The sequence below is a fragment of the Arachis hypogaea genome, chromosome 12 (genome assembly GCF_003086295.3).
Source record: "Arachis hypogaea cultivar Tifrunner chromosome 12, arahy.Tifrunner.gnm2.J5K5, whole genome shotgun sequence".
Taxonomy (NCBI): Eukaryota; Viridiplantae; Streptophyta; class Magnoliopsida; order Fabales; family Fabaceae; genus Arachis; species Arachis hypogaea.
The window spans coordinates 18,251,591-18,273,718 of NC_092047.1; the positions used below are offsets into that span (position 1 = coordinate 18,251,591).

General features: G+C 32.9%; 3 protein-coding genes across 16 annotated transcripts in view; all 3 read right to left on the bottom strand.

Annotated features, from left to right (window-relative positions):
* Nucleotides 1-1,148: 1,148 nt before the first annotated feature.
* On the bottom strand, nt 1,149-11,396 carry LOC112727044 (protein trichome birefringence-like 14). Of its 12 annotated transcripts, none has more exons than XM_072208960.1 (7): nt 10,683-11,396; nt 9,985-10,198; nt 4,521-4,587; nt 3,879-4,062; nt 3,079-3,243; nt 2,693-2,888; nt 1,149-2,362 (listed from the first exon to the last, which is right to left on the bottom strand). In XM_072208960.1, the coding sequence occupies exons 4-7, from the start codon at nt 4,030-4,032 to the stop codon at nt 1,534-1,536; spliced, it is 1,344 nt and encodes a 447-aa protein (XP_072065061.1). In that variant the 5' UTR covers nt 4,033-4,062; nt 4,521-4,587; nt 9,985-10,198; nt 10,683-11,396; the 3' UTR covers nt 1,149-1,533. The 12 variants fall into 12 exon arrangements, with proteins under 12 accessions (XP_072065061.1, XP_072065058.1, XP_072065055.1 ...); XM_072208957.1 differs by having other exon boundaries at nt 3,079-3,264; XM_072208954.1 differs by having other exon boundaries at nt 3,079-3,276.
* A 7,678-nt stretch (nt 11,397-19,074) lies between these two features.
* On the bottom strand, nt 19,075-20,810 carry LOC112729790 (probable acyl-[acyl-carrier-protein]--UDP-N-acetylglucosamine O-acyltransferase, mitochondrial). Its single transcript, XM_025779940.1, has 5 exons — nt 20,807-20,810; nt 20,473-20,537; nt 20,010-20,114; nt 19,840-19,926; nt 19,075-19,293 (listed from the first exon to the last, which is right to left on the bottom strand). Exons 1-5 carry the CDS (start codon nt 20,808-20,810, stop codon nt 19,075-19,077), a joined length of 480 nt encoding a protein of 159 aa, XP_025635725.1.
* The window catches only part of LOC112729169 (oxysterol-binding protein-related protein 4B-like), a 28,157-nt gene continuing 25,720 nt past the window's right edge, over nt 19,692-22,128 (bottom strand). For 2 of the 3 annotated variants that reach the window (XM_072208961.1, XM_072208962.1), the window contains 2 exons: nt 20,010-22,081; nt 19,692-19,926 (listed from right to left, as the gene is read on the bottom strand). In XM_072208961.1, coding sequence (XP_072065062.1) covers nt 22,043-22,081 — 39 coding nt within the window. In that variant the 3' untranslated portion in view covers nt 19,692-19,926; nt 20,010-22,042. The remainder of the gene's footprint in view (nt 19,927-20,009; nt 22,082-22,128) is intronic. The other variant, XM_072208963.1, reaches the window with a different exon arrangement.

The window sequence follows — 22,128 nt, forward strand, 5'->3', positions numbered from 1 at the left end:
TTTGTGCATTTTTTCTTCAATTTTTTGTTCGGTTTCTCTTTTATTCGTAAAGTATCGTTTTTATTTCGAATGTTTGGGGTAAGTTTTAAAGTTATCTCTAACATTTAAATCGTCCTATTAAGTCCCTAACGTTTTAAAATTGACTCAATGTTGTCCTGTCATTAGGAATCTGTTAACAGAATTGACGGCGAGACAAAATTGAGACGATTTTGAAACATTAGGGACTTAAATAAGACGAAAACATTGGAGACAAAAACGATACATAGAAATAAATTTTAACGTTATCCTCAATAATATCAATTTTTTACCATACATAGTTATTCAATTATTTTTTAATCGCATCTAAGTAAATTGTACTTAACCACATTAATTTTATTCTAAATAAATTTATTTTTTTATAATTTTACTCTTAAAGAATTTTATTTATCATAAAAAGTTTGTAGAATGACTAATACATAAACTTGTGGGAAAAAAATAATACATATACAATAAAGTAATGTGATTCTACTCATTTTACAAACATTTCATGATGAGTAAAAATCTTTAAGAGTAAAATTATAAAAAAATAAATTTATTTAGAATGAAAGTAACGTGATTAAGTGTAATTTACTTAGATATGATTAAAAAATAATTGAATAACTATGTACCATAAAAGATTGATATTGTTGAAGGATAAAATTAAAATTTATTTCTATGTATCGTTTCCCTAACGTTTTCGTCCTATTTAAGTCCCTAATGTTTTAAAATCGTCTCAATTTTGTCATGCTGTCAATTTTGTTAACAGATTTTTAACAGCAAGACAACATTGAGTCAATTTTGAAACGTTAGAGACTTAAATAGAACGATTTAAACGTTAGGAACAACTTTAGAACTTATCCCAAACATTTGAGAACAAAAATGATACTTTACTCTTTATTCTTCTTTTACATAAAATTTTAAAAAATGTAAAAAAAATAATAAAAGAAAAAACAAAGAAGAATAAGAAAAAAAAACTTAGGAAAGGAAGGAAAGAGAAATATAGAACCCCAAAAAAAAAAAAAAAAAAAAGGGAAAAAACCGCACAAAAACTCAAAAAGAAGATGGAGGAAAAAAAAAAAGGAAAAAAATGCAAAAGAAAGTGAAAAAGAAGAACACATAACACATAAGACTTTATTAAATTTAGTAACCAGAAAATTTGGTTACCCAATATTTCTATTTCCTGCGTTATTCAATAAGTACTTAGCTCGTGCCTGGTTTTAGTTCTGCTGCTTAGTATCCTCTGTTAAAAGCATAATCCTAGTTTTTTGGCACTGATATGGGACAGAATGAAATTATATTAACTCCCATGTTCTTATTCAGTGCCAACGTAATAATACATAAAATATATTTGACTGAAAACAAAAACTGGTCTCCCTAGACCATAAAGAATTGACAGATTTGATTCCCCAAGGCCAAACATCTTACTAACACATGTCAGCCTATGTATTTTCTTTTGTTCTTCACTTTTTTTGACAGGTTATAAGAGTGGAAGATGTAACTAAACTGTGCCAGAACCTATATCTGAGCAACAAGGAGTTCATTCCAGGTATCCGGAATACCAGGTAAACACCAATGCAAACAGTCACTTGTGTTTTGAATTCCTCTAGCAGTGTAGCGTGACATGTGAGCCTCATCCCTCAATTGCGAAAGGGCTGTTATATCCAGTATCTTGATCTTGGTTCCCTTTAGTGCACTCTCAATAGTTTGATCCATAGATCCCTCTTGTGTGACCTCACTGCCATTAGTAAACGGGATAGTGTTATCGCAACTGCCACCAGTGTTCCAATCCCCGTTGTAGAAATGCCTTGGTGATATAGTCCTGAAGAAAGCTTTAAGTCGAGGGTGTGAGACAAGTTGCGAATCAAGCCATCTGACAACATTGTGGATTGTCAAGTTTTTGGCATTGGGAATCTCTGCAATCCTTTTGTCTTCATTGGGCTTTCCATCAACATGCATTACCCACCTGTTTGCAGTAAGTTTCCCCCGGTTCCAATGGTGTCCTGTATTAAGAACCAAAACATCAAAGCGATCAAGGAATCGTCTCATGAAAGCTGGTGGCCGATCCAAGTGCATGGCAACATCGGAAAGTTTGTCCAAGACATTAAGGGGAACCAGATCACATAAGCTAGCTGACCAGTAATATAAGATTGTGGTATTGGTCTTCGGAAACCTGTAAGCCCAGCCATCAGGACGAATAGCCCCACGGGGTTTTACTAGACCATATTCCCATCCAACATTTTGAACCTCAGGGTTTTCTTGTCCACCAGTGACCATACACATCAGAGATTGAAATTGTTGCCGGCCCAGCGAATCTCCTATGAATGCAATCGTTTTGTCCTTCATCCTAGATTCCCACATTAACGTTATAGACTACTTGCAAACAAGTATATAAATTAATTACAAGGAGTAGAAATTCTAAGTTAACAAGATATAGTAAGTACAAATTAACAAACACAAGATTTAGTTGTAAAATTAGTACGATGCAATGTTATTTATGTTAACAGCACAACAGTTGAGAAAATCAAGCACGCAAACCAGCCAGAAAACTTTCATCACCATTTCAGATCCAGAAAATTCCAGAAAAAAAGAGTAAATCAAAATCACATGTTAATCTTGTTAAAAAAGATGTGTTAATTAACAATTTGTTGAAAGAAAAAGAAAGGATTATACCTACTTTCTCAAGAAGGAAGAGCTGTCAAATTCTGGCATATCACAATTTACTGGCTGCCAGCGGTAGCCCTCATATGAGAAATCTGGCCGTTGTGTCATTCTACATGACCACATGGAGGATAACCACTGCTTACAGCCAAATCCAGAATAAAGTGGTCTCCTACTCTCTGCAACCCACCTGCCCTTGGCATAATTACAATCTGAAAAGGACAAATCCAAGTAATACTAAAATCCAGCCAGTAAACTTCATTGATGAATGAAAATACAAGCAAATGCCAACCGTGATTTAAAACACACACATACAAAATATGCAGAATATTAGCTAATTTACTAGTGCATTAGCTTAAACTTCGTTGTAACAAATCTAAGAATATAACTAAAAGAATGTACCTTCACTGCTGGGAGATCTAACATCTTGATTGTACTGAATTTCTAGAGATTTTGCAGGAAAAGATCCTACAGCTTCTGAATCCACAGTATTTGCATTTGGGATGGTTCCATTTTTCGTGATTGGAGTTGAGGATTTTTCCTCACTTTCTTCCAGCTTTTGAGTTCCTGTTGAATCAATTCGGACTTCTGTAGGAAATTCTGAGTAGATATTATTTATAAAGGGTAAAAATAATAAAAATCAACAGTTAATCAAACTTAGCAAGCTAAGAAAAATGGTAATTGAAAAATACAAACAACGTGAAAACGGTTACACAACCAACAAGAATCAAATACCCATTAGTAGTCAATAAAACAGTTAGCAACAAGATCGTACAAGAGGTACAACTTTGAGCATAGCAAATGTGAATCTGTTATTTGATCACCATTGCTTTACAGAAATCCACACAAAAAATATGTAATTAACAGGGTTCATTGTTTATTATGGAAAATCTTTAAGCCTCACAAAGAGAGGCAAAGACAATTATTACTTCATATGGATATCTACACTGCTGAGTAGTAGGAAAAGATAAAAAAATTGCACATTACATAATGATTCTATATTCAAGAAAAAGTAATGATTATAAGAATGTATTAACATCAACAACTAGGTGTTCTCAAAGTCTAGTGATCATATCAGAATCCTAAACTATTTCAGCCATTCTTGCAGGAATGTACATATATCCACTTCAAGGCACAAGACAAGAGATAAAATAGACTATCAATATCACTTGGTTTATCTGGCAAGACAACAGAATACCAACCTGAAGGCATGAGGTACCATTCTTGAGCTGACCTTAAAGTCGCAGCTATTGGATTACTCTCCCATGTCCAAAGTAATATGGTAAAAAGAAAACAAGCAGCCAGAGCTAGGGAAATAGGCCTCCCTCTGAAGCTATAATTAATTCCACTTTTCATCTATAACTATGTCCAGTTCTTTGAATTTGTCTGTACATTCAGGAAGTGCCCATCAGATAACAACACACCACCAGTAAGTAATTCTTAACATTCATGAGCTCTATCTGTGCAAGTATAGAAATTCCAAAATTTAAAATATGAAAAACAAAGTTAAAGTATCATGAAAATGATGAAGCAATTGACCTGTAGTTCCATAACAACTAACAAGTGTCTAACTTAGCTATAGTTCAGGAACAACTAACAAGTGTCTATTTTTCTGATATTTACACAAAATCTCCAATTATCCAATTATCTGCAGCTTTATATCAAATCCAATTTAAAATAAGTTTTACATATATTCAAAACCAAGTTTTTTTACCAAATCCAATTTTTTCCACCATTTTTAATCCAAACCAGCACTGAAATTCACCATGGTTAGCAATAACTACATATTTAAATGCTTGACATCCACCACCATTTTTGTCACCCATACTAAGGAGAACAATAACCTGAATCAGTTGTGCTAGTGAAAAATCTATAATTGTTGTCACTGCCCACTGACCAACAATATTGAACCTGCGGCAGAAGAGAGACCATCAGAGAAATAACTACTATAGAAAAAGCAACTGTAGATTGTACTTGATATGATGCCAGATTAATCAGTAAACCTAATTTTCAAGCTGCATAGTGTATGGCATTAGGAAAAGTTACAAAATTAGATATTTGTAATATTGCTGTAAATAACACAACAAAGTGAGCCATACAAAACACTTTGTGCATCTTCCAAAATAGTGTTCAAAGCTGTATTAGGACACAATTCTGTATAGTAATCATTTCTTCAGAACACCTTGTAATGACCCAACTTCCAGTACGTCATGATTGTACCAAAAGTAAGGCATTACTAACCTATTTCTAGAAATTTTGGGGTGAGAACAAACCACACGTTCTCAATAGGGAATGGGAATGCTGTAAAAGTAATGAAATAAAATGCAACTAATTAACATACTCAAGGAAACTATATTTTTATCAAACCTTTTTGAAAATACTCTTGGTTTTACTTTAGCTAATTACTTACCTCTTTCAAAATCTCTAAACTCAAAACAAATTTTAAATATAAAACTAGTCACATTAACCATCTCTCAGCCACATAATTAATTCTCAATCAAAACATCAATTTTTAGTCACTTTAATATATTCACAAACTAATAGTACAAACAAGAAATTCAGTTCAACATACAAGCAAGTCACAACAAGACACAACACAATCACAGGGAAGTAATACAAGCAAACACAACCAAATGCAAGTGCACAAACAATATGATGCATGTCTGTCCTAAGCAGACCATGAGCTCACGTGTCGGTTTACACCCTGCAGCCCGACATTACCTAGGAACTAGTCCTAGATATGGCTTTATCTCTGTAGGTGAACTTTGGCCTACAGAAATGGCACTCCTATAAGTGAACTTCGGCTTACAGGAATAGTCTAAACACAACACAACAACTTTCTGTAGGTGAACTTCGGCCTACAGAAATGGCACTCCCGTAAGTGAACTTCGGCTTACAGAAATCGCGCCCCTGTAAGTGAACTTCGGCTTACAGGAATCGCAACTCTCTGTAGGTGAACTTCGGCCTACAGGAGCAACACCCTGAGATACACAATTGATATTCACTGTAGGTGAACTTCGGCCTACGGAAATAACAACGTTCTGTAGGTGAACTTTGGCCTACAGGACCTCTAGGGTTAACGGAAAAACAGCAGGTGAACATACAATAAATGATCATATCACAAGGCTCAACTCTTTGTTCTCATTCTCTTTCTCTTATTCCTCTTTTCTCTTTCTTTCTCTGATCAATCAGACTACATAAACTTTATGGCTTTCACTTTTGCAACATCTCAACTCAACAAACTTTAAAACTATTTTTTTCAATTTAATTCTCTTTCAAAAGATTCAAGAGACCCATTTATTTTAATTTTACTAAATACTTTCCAAAACATAACTCTTTTCATATTAAATCAAACTCAAAACATAATTCCTTCCTTAAATAATTCAAACTTGAAACATAAACCTTTTCTTGGTAATCCAAATTCAAAATAGTATAATTCTTTTCTTATCTAAGTAAAACTCAAATAATATAATTTTCCAAATTGAAATCTTTTTAAATAACATTTCAACAAAGCCTTAAGATTTTATAAAATTTCGGCAACACCTCCCCTAAAACTCGGACTTAGCCACCCTTACGGGCTCCCTCTTTCTTAACAAATCACCAGCCCTTTTCTCAACAATTATCAAACAGAAGATGCTCAATCATTCAAAAATTCACAATTCATAATAATTAATAATTTAACCATACTCTGCAATTTCCACATAATCCATCAATCCAACTCCCTTCTCATCAATTCATAACTAATTTCCACATATCATAGAGTCCTTCCAAAATTAAACTTAATCAACTAGTATTCCAAAAATCAGCCTTCATAATTCTAGTTATTTTAAAGTCATTTATCTATTAGCAAAGTTACTATTTTATTTTAAAAGAAATCAAATTTCAAGAAAATAATTTAGTAATCAAACTTCAATCTTTTAATAGTTCTCAAACTTAATTCTAATTAATCACGAATCAACATTAACAACCATCAAAACCAATTCCAACCAACCGCACGTCAGTTTCACAGCCATTCCGATATATCAGATAAATAAAATCAACAGCAAGCACTTATTCTCAATAATCAGAATACAGTCACAACTCAACCAACTCAGCATAATCTCCGAAAACCAGAATTCTCAACAATTCCATCAAAATCAGAAAACCAATATCAGTCACGGCCTCAATAAACAATTAATCTTGTCAACTAATCAATCACTCACAACAAGAACACCCAATGACATTCACAGCCACAACCTAAAATCAATAAATTAATTGAAATACTAGAAAATCATCTCAATACCAAACTTAATCCAAATTTCACAACCTCAAATCAAGTTTATTCCTATCAATTAATCATATTTATGAATTATTTGCAATTACTTACTAAACCTCATTGGCATTCATAAGTTAAAACTGTTAATTTTAAAATAAATCCCCTACCTCAAAGTTGAACTCAGGAAAGTCACCTAATACGACAGCTCCAGCGTTGGTTCCCCGCGGCAAAGGCTCCAGCAACTACGAAACTAGAAGCAGAGGCAGAACAGAGCAAGCACAGCAGCAGCGATCTTGAACTCAACAAACAGCAGCGGCAAGCCAACAGTAGCTCGGGTGGTGGTTCAACAGGTCAACAGCAGCGCAGCAGCTCAAGGGTGGTTGTGGCAGTGGCGGCAGCATCAACGGCAGGATTGGAAGCAGCAGCGATGACTGGGTGCACAACAGTGACGAGAACTCCTCTTTCTCGCGATCTACTCAGCGGCGGCTCCAAGGCAGACCAGCGGCGACGGCGACGACAAGGATGAACGGCGACGAAGGCGGCTGGCTCCAGCGATGGTGACAGGTCATGATGAGGACGACGATGGCGACGGCGGCTTCCCTCGGCGGCGAGCTCGCAGCAGGCGCGACGCCACTCTCCTCTGTTTCTCTCTTCCTTCTCGGCGTGGGTGGATGGCACGACGGCAAACAAGACACGGCTGGGTGTGACGGGTTCGGCGGAGTCACAGCGACGGTGACGCGACGGTGCAGCTTCGACGGCGTTCGGCTCCTCAGCGACTTCAGATCTGATAGCGACGTGACCTCACTCCACGGCGGCGAGCTCCTCCCTCCTCTTCTCCGTTTTCCCTTTCTCTCTCTCTGTGTGTTTTTTATTTTGACAGCTTAGGTTCTCCCTTTCCTTTCTCTCCTTTTTGATTTATTAATTTATTGGTTTAACTGATAAATTATTAATTTAATTGATAAAATCACTCTCACGTAAATAAAAAATAAAAAATAATTAAAAATTTAAAATTAAAATTCGAAATACATATTTTTACTAACATTTTAAGAATAATTAAGTTGAATTTTATAAATAATTAATACAAATATAAACATAATTAGTTTATACTACTATAATAATATACAATAAGAATAACAATCTATATGAATTATATTCAAAAAGTAATTTTAAAGTCTAAATATCTTAATATAATTAAATAATTATATAAATTTATTTTTCTTCTCAGAATAAGTATTTTTTATTTTATTTTTATATTCATAATTATTTTTTATTTTAAATTTAATTAATTTGTACTTCAATTAAAAAATAATTAATTTAAAAAATATTGAGTTAAGTATTTTCGTGTATATATATATATTTATGTATTAGTTAGAAAATACTAAAATATATACTATAAAAAGCATGAAAGATACCAAAATACAAATTGGTGCAGTGGTTGTCAACTTGGTCTTCATACGAGTCGAGCCAAGTTTAACTCCCACATGCTGATGTTAGCACGCAAGTTGACCATTAACTGGTTTGATTGGTTCGTACTGGTTTTGATCGATTTTTACAACTATGTGTGTTAAGTTTAGGAAGAAAGAGGCTGGGAAAAAGGGGAAAATTAGGGTTAGGATTTCTGATTTTCAATTTGGGGATTTTTGAGATTTAGGATTAAAAATTAGGGATTTTATAAAAAAAAAATATGAATAAATATTTTGATAAAATTAAAGGGTAGAATAATTTTAAAATTAAATGTACTCTATTAAAAATATTTAAGAACATTGTTTATCAACATGTTACTAAGTTCAATTAATTATTTCTAATTTAAAATATAAAATAAACATATTAATTATTCAAATTAAATAATATAACTTTTCATTATTTTTCTATCACCGGAAGATTAATTTTAAATTATAAAATAACTAATTATAATAAAAATTATACAAAAATATTAATTGACTTAAACTTAAAGTATTCATAAAATCAATTTAATCATGTTCGATAGATTATTTTCTAAAAATAAAAAATTTAAATTAAATCATAATTTATTTATAATAGAATTTATTTAAATTAAATTATACGATTTTTTCTTATTTTTCGATTACTGAAATTATGTGAAATACTCAATTATAATAAAATTCTAATTAATTTAAACTCTAATTATTATAAAAAAAATTACATATAACTCCTAATTATTTTTAAATTTAAAATATTATAAAATTTTATTTAATTACTTTTAATAAAAATAATTTTTTTAAAATAAAATCCTAAACAAATATAATAAATTTAATTATTTAAAAATTCGGAATATTACACACCTATTATAACATAGTATAATTTTTCATGTGATAAAATATTCTAAAGAGTTGAAATCACAATTCAGAAATAGGGAATGCATTAGGTTTATGCATAGCTTCCCAAAAAAAAGAATATGAGGGTGCCAAAGATGTTAGGCAAAAAACAATAAAAAAATATTATGCTTTAATTTATTCCTACTCGTTTTGACAGCTTTTACCGCCATCTTCAGTAACAATCATGAAGCCTTCTAGAAGATCTGTCAGTAAAAATCTAAGGAACAAGGACCTACCATTTGCAAATTACCGCTCAAATAACGTAAACTCATTGGACTCATCTAATCAATTATCCACCTGGGATTTCAATTTCTATATCGACACCAAAGGGTTGGCAACCTGACTTACAGTGTTCAATGTTGCAAATAATTTGTTAGTTGAAACTATTATATCAGATATTCATTATGCTTATTTGAATGGCATGATTTAGTATTCTAAATTCAGTAATCTCTAACCTATTAACTATTGTAGCTCAAATTAAAAACAAGTAAATGATCAAACAGTTGTAATACAAAAAAAATTAAATCCGTATTGTATCTATTTCTCAAGCAATCTGATAACATCCCAAAATTCAAATCCAAAACATGAAGATAGGGTGTCATCAGAATCTGAAAAGCAAACCGGAAAGAACAAAATGAATTTTGATTCGCTTCAGAAAACAAAAGCACATAGTGTATCCAAGTTTTGTAAATAATTGAAAAGAAGAGTGGTAGAAAGAACCTGTGATTTGTAGCTAGCAGTGTAGTTTTGCAAGTGCTGCTGTTCCTTTTCACAATTAATTGAAGATCTGCTCGATGATGACCACACATTTCATCCGAAGGGGATATTTTGGGTATATAGAGAAATCATCAAGGGTGTTTATGTAAATTCAAGAATTTTTCTAATGGATCAACTTTCGTTTCGGCCGCGTGAATATATACCGGTGAGTAGTGACCTGCTAAATAAAAAAGGTTTAACTGTCGAATATCTTAGAACACAAATTAGGATAAATCAACAAAAAATATTCAAATAATTTTGTCGTTATAAAAATATATTTAAATTTTATTATTAACAAAAATATTTTTAAATAATGTAAAAACACGACTAAAATACTATTTGAAAAAATAACTATTTGTATTTATAAATTTTATGACAAAAGTATCCACCAAAAAAAAAATTAATGTTATACTTATAAATGAATTTTGTGTGATAAAAATATCAAAAGCTTAATTTTTTTATTTTTAATAAAATTTTTAAATTATCCTTTTAATTTTTAACCTTAACTCCACTACCATTTTTTTGGTACCAAATCCCAAACTTTCACAACTTTCACCATACTCCACCACCATTTCTTCTTTACCAAATTCCAGACTTTTACAACCTTCACCACACAACAACCCTCACTCTTCACCCAACAAACTACCATTTATTGCGCTTACTGGCAAAACTCGTATCACGAAGTTGGCTTCCTTGACAAGAATCTCCAGATCCATTACTTTTTGGATTTTCCTTCCGTTTCATTGTTGGTGCCTTTATTTCTACGAGAAACTCTTGGAAAGCTTAATCAACGATCTAACATTTGCATTGTTGTTTTGGAACTAGGATCACCATGGTGGCATGGAAATGCCTTCCCTTTCCACTGACAGAAGATCATCGATGTATGACCCACTTAGAAACGCAAACCATCAACTGTCGATTTTGGTGGATCTGAGTTGGAACAGGAATGGCCCTGACACCAACAGCAACGTAGACGATAACCTCAATTTGATGTACATAAACTTCGTTGAAGTGAACACGTCATTGAACTTCTTTGGACATGCTTTCTGTGTTGCAGGACACGCCTTTCACCATGAAAACCAGTGCCAGAACTTGTGAGAGCATGCACAACACGCTCCACACTTGGTTTAGGGATAGAACCCAGCTAAATGGGGAGGACATATGATCTCTCTATTCTGCTGGTAGGGATTCTCTCTTCTACTGTCACCATTCCAATGTCGATAGAACGTGGAATCTATGGAAATCTTTCGATAACAAAGGCATTACTGACCTTGACTTTTTGGAATCAAATTTTCTATTAATAAGAACTTGGTGCGCGTGAAGGCCAAAGATTGCCTCGACTTGGTTAAGTTTGGGTATGATTTTGAGAATGTTCCGTCTGTCTAGTGAGGGTGGTGAATGTAACACCCTAACTTTTAGCACCTCATGATTGCACTAAAAGTCCAGGCGTTACATACCTCTAAATCTTTTTATTTTATATTATATTTAATATTGAGCCTTTGCGAATACAAACCAAAATTTTAATCAAGAAAACGAAAGGAGACTTTATTTTAAATCACTTAATCACAAAAGTATATATACAATCACATAGCTTTATATACATAGATTTATTCAAAGATTCTCAAATACAAGTCTTACCCCCTCTAAAATTAAGATAATGAACGACGAGGGTAAAATAAAATCTAAGACTAAACCAAATACAGGAAATACAAATACATTTGTACATAAAACTCTATCATTCAGTCGCAGCTCCACGCCAAGGATTCTTGAACTTGTCGCTGAAAAAGAAAATCTGTAGGGCAGTGAGAACATCGTCCTCGCAGATTCTCAGTAAAGAAAGGGAATGCCATAAAAGTAAGGAACAAAATGCGAATAATTGACTTTACTTAATGAAACTATATTTTTATCAAGCCTTTGAAATTATTTTGTAATTTTACTTTAGACAATTAATTGATTTCTTTAAAATTTCAGAACTTAAAATAAACCTCATTTGCGACATTAATTCTTAATCACTTTAATACATAAACTAGAAGCACAAGAGGCCCAATTGAACTCACAAGCAAGGCAAAATAAGTCAACCAGCACAATCACAGAGAAATACAACCAGCAAACACAATCAAATGCAAATACGCAAACAATATGATACATGTCTAATCCTATCGTAGGTAACGAACTTATTTGTCAGTTTCCACCCGCACCCGAGGCAATCCAACTAGCAAGTTGGATAAGGCATTCCAATGACAGAACCTCTGCAAGTTTTTACTTCTTGCAGGTGCTGATTCTCCAGCTGAAGTATGTCAAACATGAGCTCTGCAAGTACTTGCAGGCACTGATTCTTCAGCTGAAGCATGTGACCCTTTCTCCTGGAAGCCATTCCATATACACAGGCATCCCCGCACAATCATTCACATATAAATCCCATGGCGTAACATTCTCACATCGGCACCATAACTATTTACTTTTCATCACCATCTCGTGACCTTTTATTCATTTCATAATCACATGTCGGGTTCTCTTTTCTCTTTCTTTCTTTTTCTTAACAAACCGAACTCAAATCGCAACTTAAAACAAAATCTCTTCTTAAAAGATTGAATTTAAAACATTATACTTTTCTTAACAATTCGAATTGAAAACAAGACTCTTTCCGTAATAAATCGAAATCAAATAATATTCTTAAATCAGATTTGCTTTTAAATAACGCTTTAAACAAAGTCTTGGAGTTTTATAAAAATTTCGGCAATATTTCTTCTGAAATTCGGACTATGTCCCCTACCAAACCATTTTCAATTCTAAAAAATCATTGATAAATCCAACAAACTATATCTATTATAAGAACATTTATAAATCTGAAAGCTAACTAATAAATCAAACCAATATTTTCTCAAACTCATTCCAACGGTTTTAAACCCAAGTCATTCCTTACTTTAGAAGTATAAATCAAACTTTCCAATATTAAACCCTTTTCTCGATATGTGTAAATATGTAAGCCAAATCTTTTCTCAACATAGAATAATTTCTCAAAATAAGCCTATAAGTCGGATTTTTAAATCAAAATCACTTTTTGTATATTTTTACAAAAACTCGGATATAACCTCCCTTTAAAATTTGACTTTGCCACCCTTACAGGCTTCCTCACTTTCATAGTTTCTCAAATCAACAATCAAATTAAAACATCAACATAACTAGAGATTCTAACATTAATCACAGCCTCAATTCAAACTCAATTCATAGAACGCAACTCACATTCCCAATTCAATAAACAACATAAAATGTTTTACCATTCACCATCACAATACAACAAGCAGCAACTACAACAATATTATCATCAATAACAGAATCACAATTAGCAAATACACATATAGATAACCTAACCAACCAATTCTTTACAGCACCATCAAATAAATCAAATATCAAATTCAACATATTCAAACATACTATCACCAACAATTTAACTTCATCGATTCTCATTAATTAGTTCTCATTAATTAGTCATACAAAGAATTTATAAATTATTCGCAATTACTCAATAAGCTTTTGGAATTCTAAAATTAAAAAATCTTAATTTTAAAACGAATCTCCTACCTCAATTAGCTGAAATTCGGTAATTAAATGCAACAAATCCTTTGTTTATTCTTAATTCGTAGTAGCAACAACTTTCCTCTTGGAGCAACAGCAACAGCGATCTTAGCGCCAATCATAATTTTTTAGGAGATAAATTGGCAACGCTAGAATAAAAATATGCAAATATAATTAGGACAGAGATATGACAGAGGAACAAAATAGTAATAGAGTAAGGAAGAAAATGTTACAAGTCTCATAAACAAAGGAATCAGAAACATAATAGAAACACTGCTACCGGTAGCAACAACAGTGACCCATTTCAAGTTTGACGATGGCAGAACAGCAGCTCTAACAGCGGCTAACTCCAGCTATAGCAGGACGTGACGGAGCCAAACCCTAGCAGTGGCGGTGGTAGTTCGATGGCGTGAAGGCATGGCGGTGCGGAACAGGGCCTTGCTCCTACCCTAGTCTTCATGTTCTCCTCTCCTTCACGTCAGACGCTCTCTCTCGACTTTACTCAACGGCGCCAAGAAGCACGGCGGTGACTGGCGCGAAACTCCTCTAGCGACGGCTATTCGTGGGTGGATTGGCGGCGAGCTGGCGGTAAAGGCGACAGCAAAACGGCGAGGCGACAAAGAAAGCTTTCCGCGATAGAGTAGTGGCTCTATATAAAGAGCCTCCCATACCCTCATTCAGATATGCAGAAGAAGTAGTGTGTTACCATGTTAGGGAGAGTAGAAGAGTTGTAGAAGTAGTGTGTTACCATAAGGGGGATTGCTGATCAACAAAGAGGGAAAGGAGGGTTGCAAGAAACAAAGAGGAAGATTGGGAAATAGGAGAAAAAAAATATTACTTTGTATTTATTTTAAAAAATGGTTCGTAATTATTGTGCTCCGAAAAAACATATTATAAATTATTTAGATCATCCAATTTATATAAGTTGGTAAATTATATTTTTATTGTGTGTTTAAATTTCTGTTATTTTTTGATATTTAATATATTAGAATATAATTTTTTTGTTAATTTTAAATTAATTTTATGTTATAAAAATATTATAATCAAATGTATTTTATATAATATAATAAAAATTCTATAATAAAATATATTTTTTCTATAATAAAATATAAAAATACTATAGTAAAATAAATATATATTCTGTAAATAAATAAATATGTATGTTGCACATATTCAAAATTTTAATATATAAATGTTAAAATAATAAATAAATAAATAAATATTAGAAAATATGCATTGTTATTAAATATTAGAAAAATATATATTTTTGACGCACGAAAAAAAATCGACTCGGTCATTCATTTATATCTATTTAAAAATAAGTGTATAATAATAATAATAATAATAATAATAATAATAATATACATATACTTTTTATAATAATAATAATAATAATATACATATATCTATTTAAACGATTTGTATACTAATAAATATATACATATACTGATATACAAACCGTTTAAATAGATATTATTATTATTATTATTATTATTATAAAAAGTACTTTTTAAATAATAAATATGGTAATGCACGTTAATTATTTTAACAAATAAAATATTAAAATAAATGAATATGTAAATATTATTAACGGTTTACATATATTTTATAAATAAATATGTTAATATTTGTTTATTAATAAATGAATATTTATAACTAATCTAACAAATATATTTTTGTTGATGCAACCTAATAAGAATTTGTTGGTGCGTAAACTGGATCCGCCACAGACATGGAACCCGATGGTCGAAAACTACTTACGCACCATGGGATTCTACTACGTATCTAGGATTCACTACAAGAAAAACACACATTTAGGTACACTTGAAAAGTGTAGCCAAGAGTGAAAAAAAATGATGTCTTAGGCTACGGCTACGCTTTCTGGGCTACGGCTACGCTTTCTGGGATGATTCCTATTTGGCTATTGTCTATTCTCAAAGGCTAAGCTTTTCTGCACCAAGGGCTACGCTTTTGGCGTTTGGGAATAGGGTGCGCTTTTCAAGTGATGCTGTCCAGGACCAAAGGCTACGCTTTTCAGCTTCCACTTTTACTAGAATAGACTACGCTTTTTAGCGCTACTGCATCACCTGAAAAGCGTAGCCACATTGTATACTAGAGCTACCCTTTATAAGTGTAGCCTTAGATCCCTCTTTTTTTTTTTTTTTCTATACCATAGCTACATCATATAAGTGTAGCCTTAGGTCCCTCATTGTTTTTTTTTTTTGTTTTCTATATATATATATATATGTATATGTATATATAATTTTTTTCTAAAACCTAATATTTAATAATATAATTATATATATAATCCTATATTTTTAATTAAATTAGTGAAACATTATAAAATAAAAATAAATATATAATAATACTATGTAATATTCTTTAAATAATAAAAATTATCCTTAAACAAGATTTAGATTGCCATAATAAATTAGCAGCCATAAAATCTTCTATTTGAAAATAATACAAATTATTTCTCTAAAAATACAATTTATTTCTCTAAAAATAAATTACTTCGAACATAAGATCTTCTATCTGGGAATAATACAAATTAGCAGCCATCATTCTAGCTAGTAAACAAGTCTTTTTCCATCAACACATCGTTTCTGATTATAGTAATCCATTGACTCCTCAGTAGTTGGAAAGAACTGCAGCACATTTAATTTGCCAAATCTAAATAAAACTGAGCAGCATAAAGAGAAAGATGGAGTAAATGTAAAGCAGGTTCATTAAATTTAGAAGAAAATGTTTAGATACTACTTGTAACACCCTAAGTTTTATACTATCGTGGAGGTCTTTAAAATAAGGTGCCACACTTGGTCAAGAAAAAGAATGACTTAATCGTTACGCAAGGAAGGAGTAAATGCGCGTAGAACGGAAAATGAGTAGCACTAAAACGTTGGAATTTGAATAAAAGTGAAATAACATCTTAACCATGAGTACGTTTCAAAATACTTATAGGAAAGAAAAGAAACTAATTACGTCCTAAACTAATCTTGTCGAAGAGGCTCCCATACTTGCATCATATCCTATCCTTGATCAGGACTCTTCAGTTATTCACGAATCGAGGTACCAAGGGTCTCCCTCCAACACCTTTTCGCGCAGTGAAGACCTGGTTTCGTTGCGTGGGATGAACCAAAACTCGACGGGGTGCCGAAGTGGGGGAATAGGGCACGTATTCCACCCTTGGACTTCCACAAGGGTTCAACTCCTCCTCTGGATCCTCCTCCATGGTGTCTTCCTTCTGGCCAGGGTTGTCAGATTCCTCTTCCTCGGTCTCGGAGTCGGACTCGAGGTGTACCACCTTAAGTGACCGCTTCCTAGATGTTGAAGCGTTCCTATGACGGACAGCTGGGGTTCTTCTTCCACGAGTTCTCGACCTAAGTAGATAGTTTGGAGCACGGTAGTAGTGGTCGCAACTACCCACGCGTGCTTCGAGGGGTCATACTCGGAAGTTATCCTCGGGGGGCACTGCGTCGTCTCTATCCGCTGTGCCATGTTCCTCTGGAGACAGTATGGGAAAAGAAAGGGAGTGAGAACCTAACGTCTCAGTAGGAGTGCTATGCAACACCTCCATATCCATCTCCAGCCCACGTGCGGAATTTAAAAAAAGGAGCGTATAACATGGCATGTAATATGCATCTTTCTTGTAAAACATGTGTGCAAAAAGGAAAGCATATAGGAAAATAGAAGGATAACATCTTAAGTAACATCAACATAATCATAATTAAATCTAAAAGAAAAACATAGAAATCAAACTTTCATTCGTGCCTTCTCCTTTCTTAATTTATAACTTTTATGGAGGGTATTGATCTCAAACCGGTATAAGTGGGAGTTCCCTTCCCTTACCGAAGGTTCTTATCCCAAACATTTTGGCGATCACCTTCCCTTACCGAAGGATCATATCGATATCTTGTCTTTGGGGGTCACCTTCCCTTACTGAAGGATCATTCCCTCAGTTTAATTTACAACCAAGGTTATTTAGACATACACAAGAAGGGAGTCATATAAAAAAGATATATTATTATATAAAATTGATGGGATAGTCCCCTTCCCTTACCGAAGGTTCTTATCCCAAACGTTTTTCGATCACCTTCCCTTACCGAAGGATCATCTCGATCGATCACCTTCCCTTACCGAAGGATCATATCGATATCTTGTCTTTGGGGGTCACCTTCCCTTACCGAAGGATCATTCCCTCAGTTCAATTTACAATTAGGTTGTTTAAACATACACGAGAGAAAAATCATATAAGAAGAGATCATGCAAGAAAAGGGACAATTGTGATGATAAATGGATATATGAAAATCATGAGACTCTAGCATGTGTATGGATTTTCTAATTAAAAGATCTTGGTAATATAATAGCATGGATTGAAAGAGGTCCTATCAAAGTGCAGAAAATAGGGCATTTTAAATAATTGCACAAAATATTAAAGAAATTATGTATTCTCGATCCTAAAGGAATAATATAATGGTGCAAACGATCATATGGGTGTACATAATAAGAATAGAGTATATTAAATATTTGAATAAAATATTTAAGAAAGCATGTACTCTTGACTTTAAAGGAGTAATAATAACATAATGATATGCACATAATAGAATAGGATATATTAAATATTTGAATAAAATATTTAAGAAAGAATGTACTCTTGACTTTAAAGGAGTAATAATAACATATTGATATGCACATAATAGAATAGGGTATATTAAATATTTGAATGAAATATTATAAATAATAATATAATAATGTAAGAGATCACACACATGCATATAATAGAATATAGTATGTTGAACAAGACAGTATAAGAAGGCATGTACTCTCGGCCCTAAGGGAATATTAATATAATAATATAGGAGATTGAATAAGCATTATAAGAAGGTATGTACTCTCGACCTAAGGGAATATTAACAATATAATCATATGAAAGAGCACAAAATGAGTATAGTGAATAATTGAATGAATATCACAAGGAGACATATACTAATGATTTAAGAAGACATGAATGACATGGTGGACAGACATGATCAACATGAATAAAGGATGAGTGAAAGATAATTAATGTCATGATAACATTCGTGAATGGAAGAAAATAAAAATAGAACATAACACATGCCAAGCATTTTAAAAAAACATAATTCCCTACTCTTTTTCCTAACGCTTCTTTGAGCTTGCCTCTTGTGTTTGCCCGCAGAATATTATTTCTTTGTAGAGAGAAGGGAGAGGGTTAGTGTTTGAGAGGAGTGATTTTTCTACCTATGGGTGTTCCCCTATTTATATACATTTGGGGATAGGGTGGTTGGGATATTTTAAATTTCAAACGGAGGGTGGTTACTAGGTTCCTATCCAAAATTTCAAAATTCTAAGCTTATCTCCTAACTGATTTTCAAATTTCGAATTTAAATTTTGGTTTCTAGAAGGGGTGGTTGTTACACTACTCACTTTTAAGAATAATAGAAGACCGAAAATCATCAATCATGTTCTTGCCATTCTAGCCTTACAATGGACAACCACAACATTCTCAATATCTAACTTCAACCACGAGTATGCACTATGACAGAATGAGATAATCAGTTGAAGTGGGGGGCAATTATGGTCATCAAATGGAAAGCTAGCCACCTGAAAAGGGAATTTGACATTGCAGTTGACATTGCAGATGAAAGCAGCAGTTGGTTTGAAAAACAAATCTAAGTGCTGAAAAAAACTATAACCCAAGTGAAACAGAAAGCTAACACATGTAGTCTAAGCTGTCTAGTTATCATCATAACAAAACTAATGATAGATGATATGAATTAATATATTCAAAGTAGACAAAGAAATTAAAGCATACATTAATGACACACTTAAAGTTTATGGAGTATAAATGAAATTCACATCGTTTTTGTGGTGCCACACTTCTCCTCAAAGACTCAGTAAAATTTAGGACTCACCTTTCCCTCAATACGAAAAAAATGCCACAATACAATGTTAATGCTTTTACTTTCATATTCTCACTAAAAATATATACCTTGTGAAATAAAAGAGATCTATTTATTAACAACCTTAGGTTAGAAATTTATATCAGACAAAAGGCAACATGCAGTTTTCTTTCCTTTTTCTTTTTTTTTTTTTTTTTTTGCGTGTGCCACCGGGGGAAGGGGGTGGTTAACCACACCAGCGCAATTATATCTATAATGTGACAGTGCTAAGTTACTACAAATCATGGCTACCTGAAAGCGATAAAGCAAAATAGAGAAATACCACTTCGGTAAGCCTATCCTCGAATGACCCGGCATTTGCATCAGCACGCATGAATATCTTCCGATAGACTGCTTTAAGGTTCTTGATCTGGATAATTAAACAAGAGAGAAGTTTAGTTGCACTGAAAAACAATCGAAGATGAGTAATTTTAAAATTTTTGTTAGTATAACCTCTGCAATGCTGAATCCACGTCGAGTCAGGCCCACTAAATTTAGACCCCGAAGCTCCGCTCTTTCTCTGGCTACCATTGTGTACTTTCGAACATTTTGTGAAACCTGCATGTATATAAGAACATGACATTGTAGTTGCACACTGAGTAATGTTAAATCATTTGGCATGGTAACAGTATTTGCTTTAACAAGTTATACAAGGAAAATTCAATATCAATAACACATTAGACCCAGTTTAATCAACTTTCTATTAATCATCTCGATGACCAATAATGCTCTATTGAATTCCAAAATCAAGAACAACCAGATTCCTCATACAATACTTACTAATCACAGCCTTCATAAACTTTTTTCTAATTGGCTTAAGTGTTGTATACTATCCTTACATGATATCATAATAATCATATCTTTTTTTTTTACAAATAAAAAAATTCTAAACAAAGAGATTCAAAGTAAAACGTACCACAGAACCACCACCAAGAAAAGAGAAAGAGCCAAGATGGCAGAATTGATGAATAATAGTCTCTCCTGCAGTGTGAACATAGCCTTACATATAAAAAACATTAATTATTTCCCAACTATAGAATACAAGTTCATTAGAGGAATCCTAAAGTATACTTTGGTTTTGGTTTTGCAACTACGTTCTAAGAATTTAATTTTATATGATTTTTTAAAAATCAGCTACTGATTTAGTACACTTCAGAAAAACAGCAAGCAGTAACCAACTTAGAAAAATTATATAAAATCCATATTTGGTTGGATTCTCCTAAAGTTTGGTATGGTTGAACCAGACTTACCCATCTTTCACCCAGTTCAAGTCCCAGAGCATTTTCACTTCTCTAGAAAAATTTATGCCTCTCGAAATATGGTTTTGTTTTAAGGAAAGGGTGCTGTCGCAGCAGTGAACAGCCCTGCTTCCAGAAGACACAACTTTCTCTATAAAATTCGAATTGTTCTGAAATTTGGACATAAAATACTAGACATCCTAATATTTCATTCTTCTTTGGTTTCACCTCCAAATAGTTTCAGAGTGTTGAGATATGTGATTTTGAAATTGCTGTTTCAGAATTCGTACAGCATTGTTTCTGCAGAAAATGACCATTTTCTAAAAAACATATCTCCCAAACCACACATATAAAATTTCTGAAATTTTAGGTGAATAATCTAGACATCTTAAAGTTTTATAGAAAAATAATTTCACTCATTTTAAGTGGCTAGATTGCTCCTAGTTTTGTTCACAAATTGCTGCCTGAAACTGCATAATTCTGCAACATGTAACCTTGGATTTTGAGAGGTCAAAAATTGATTCCTAGCTTTTCACTCACTCTAACCTTGCATTCTAACTTTCTTTTACCTATTGTAACTTGTTGGAAAAATTAAATCAGTCCCAAGTGCTCAGGATTAATAAATCACCATTTTTTGTCACTTTTCACATTTAAGCATACTCATATGAAATCAACAATTTCTGCATTACTCAACATAGCAATCCAGCCACAAATCACTCAAACAATTCACACATATTATCGTCAATTTACTGCATCATATATAACAAATAGACCAGCATCATCTCAAATAATCATTAGCATGTATCATCAATTAATTCAATCATGAAACTTGGCTTTTAGCCTTTCAACAAATTATGCACTCTAACAAACAGAATTTTCAGCATCATCATCATTCAATAAATCAAACACAACATCATTCAATTAGTCACAACCTCAATTTTATTACCTCGTTCCCGTGGCTTCTCAGCAGTATCACTATCATCACTCCCTCTAAACCAATTTGAAGCACCAAAGCAATTCCCAAAGCTGGACAAGATATTTCCAAACTTTTGAAATAAATCATGTAATCCCGCATTATCTATGGATTCAGCTAAGTTCTTCCGCAATACAAGAAAAACAAAAGAATTCACTTTAGAAATGATATTGAGAAAAATACAATCAATTCACCTTGATCCTTCACTGAAGCTTTTGACGGCTTCTCTGTTTGTTCTTTTGCTTGCAGCCTTTCCCTTAGTATTTGACTTTTCACTAGAGGTTTTCTGCTTCTTGGATGCCAAAAGTACTATCCTGATGAATAATTAACAGAATGGAAAGCTAAGATTATAATTTGCTTT

Coding starts and splice junctions, on each gene's coding strand:
- LOC112727044 (XM_072208954.1), bottom strand. CDS start 4,032: ATGAAAAGTGGAATTAATTATAGCTTCAGAGGGAGGCCTATTTCCCTA. Junction 3,277..3,878: donor ATGGTACCTCATGCCTTCAG/GTTGGTATTCTG, acceptor ATATCTACTCAG/AATTTCCTACAGAAGTCCGA. Junction 2,363..2,692: donor AGCTCTTCCTTCTTGAGAAA/GTAGGTATAATC, acceptor GTGGGAATCTAG/GATGAAGGACAAAACGATTG.
- LOC112729790 (XM_025779940.1), bottom strand. Junction 20,115..20,472: donor TTCTTGGTGGTGGTTCTGTG/GTACGTTTTACT, acceptor ATATACATGCAG/GTTTCACAAAATGTTCGAAA. Junction 19,927..20,009: donor GTGGATTCAGCATTGCAGAG/GTTATACTAACA, acceptor TTAATTATCCAG/ATCAAGAACCTTAAAGCAGT.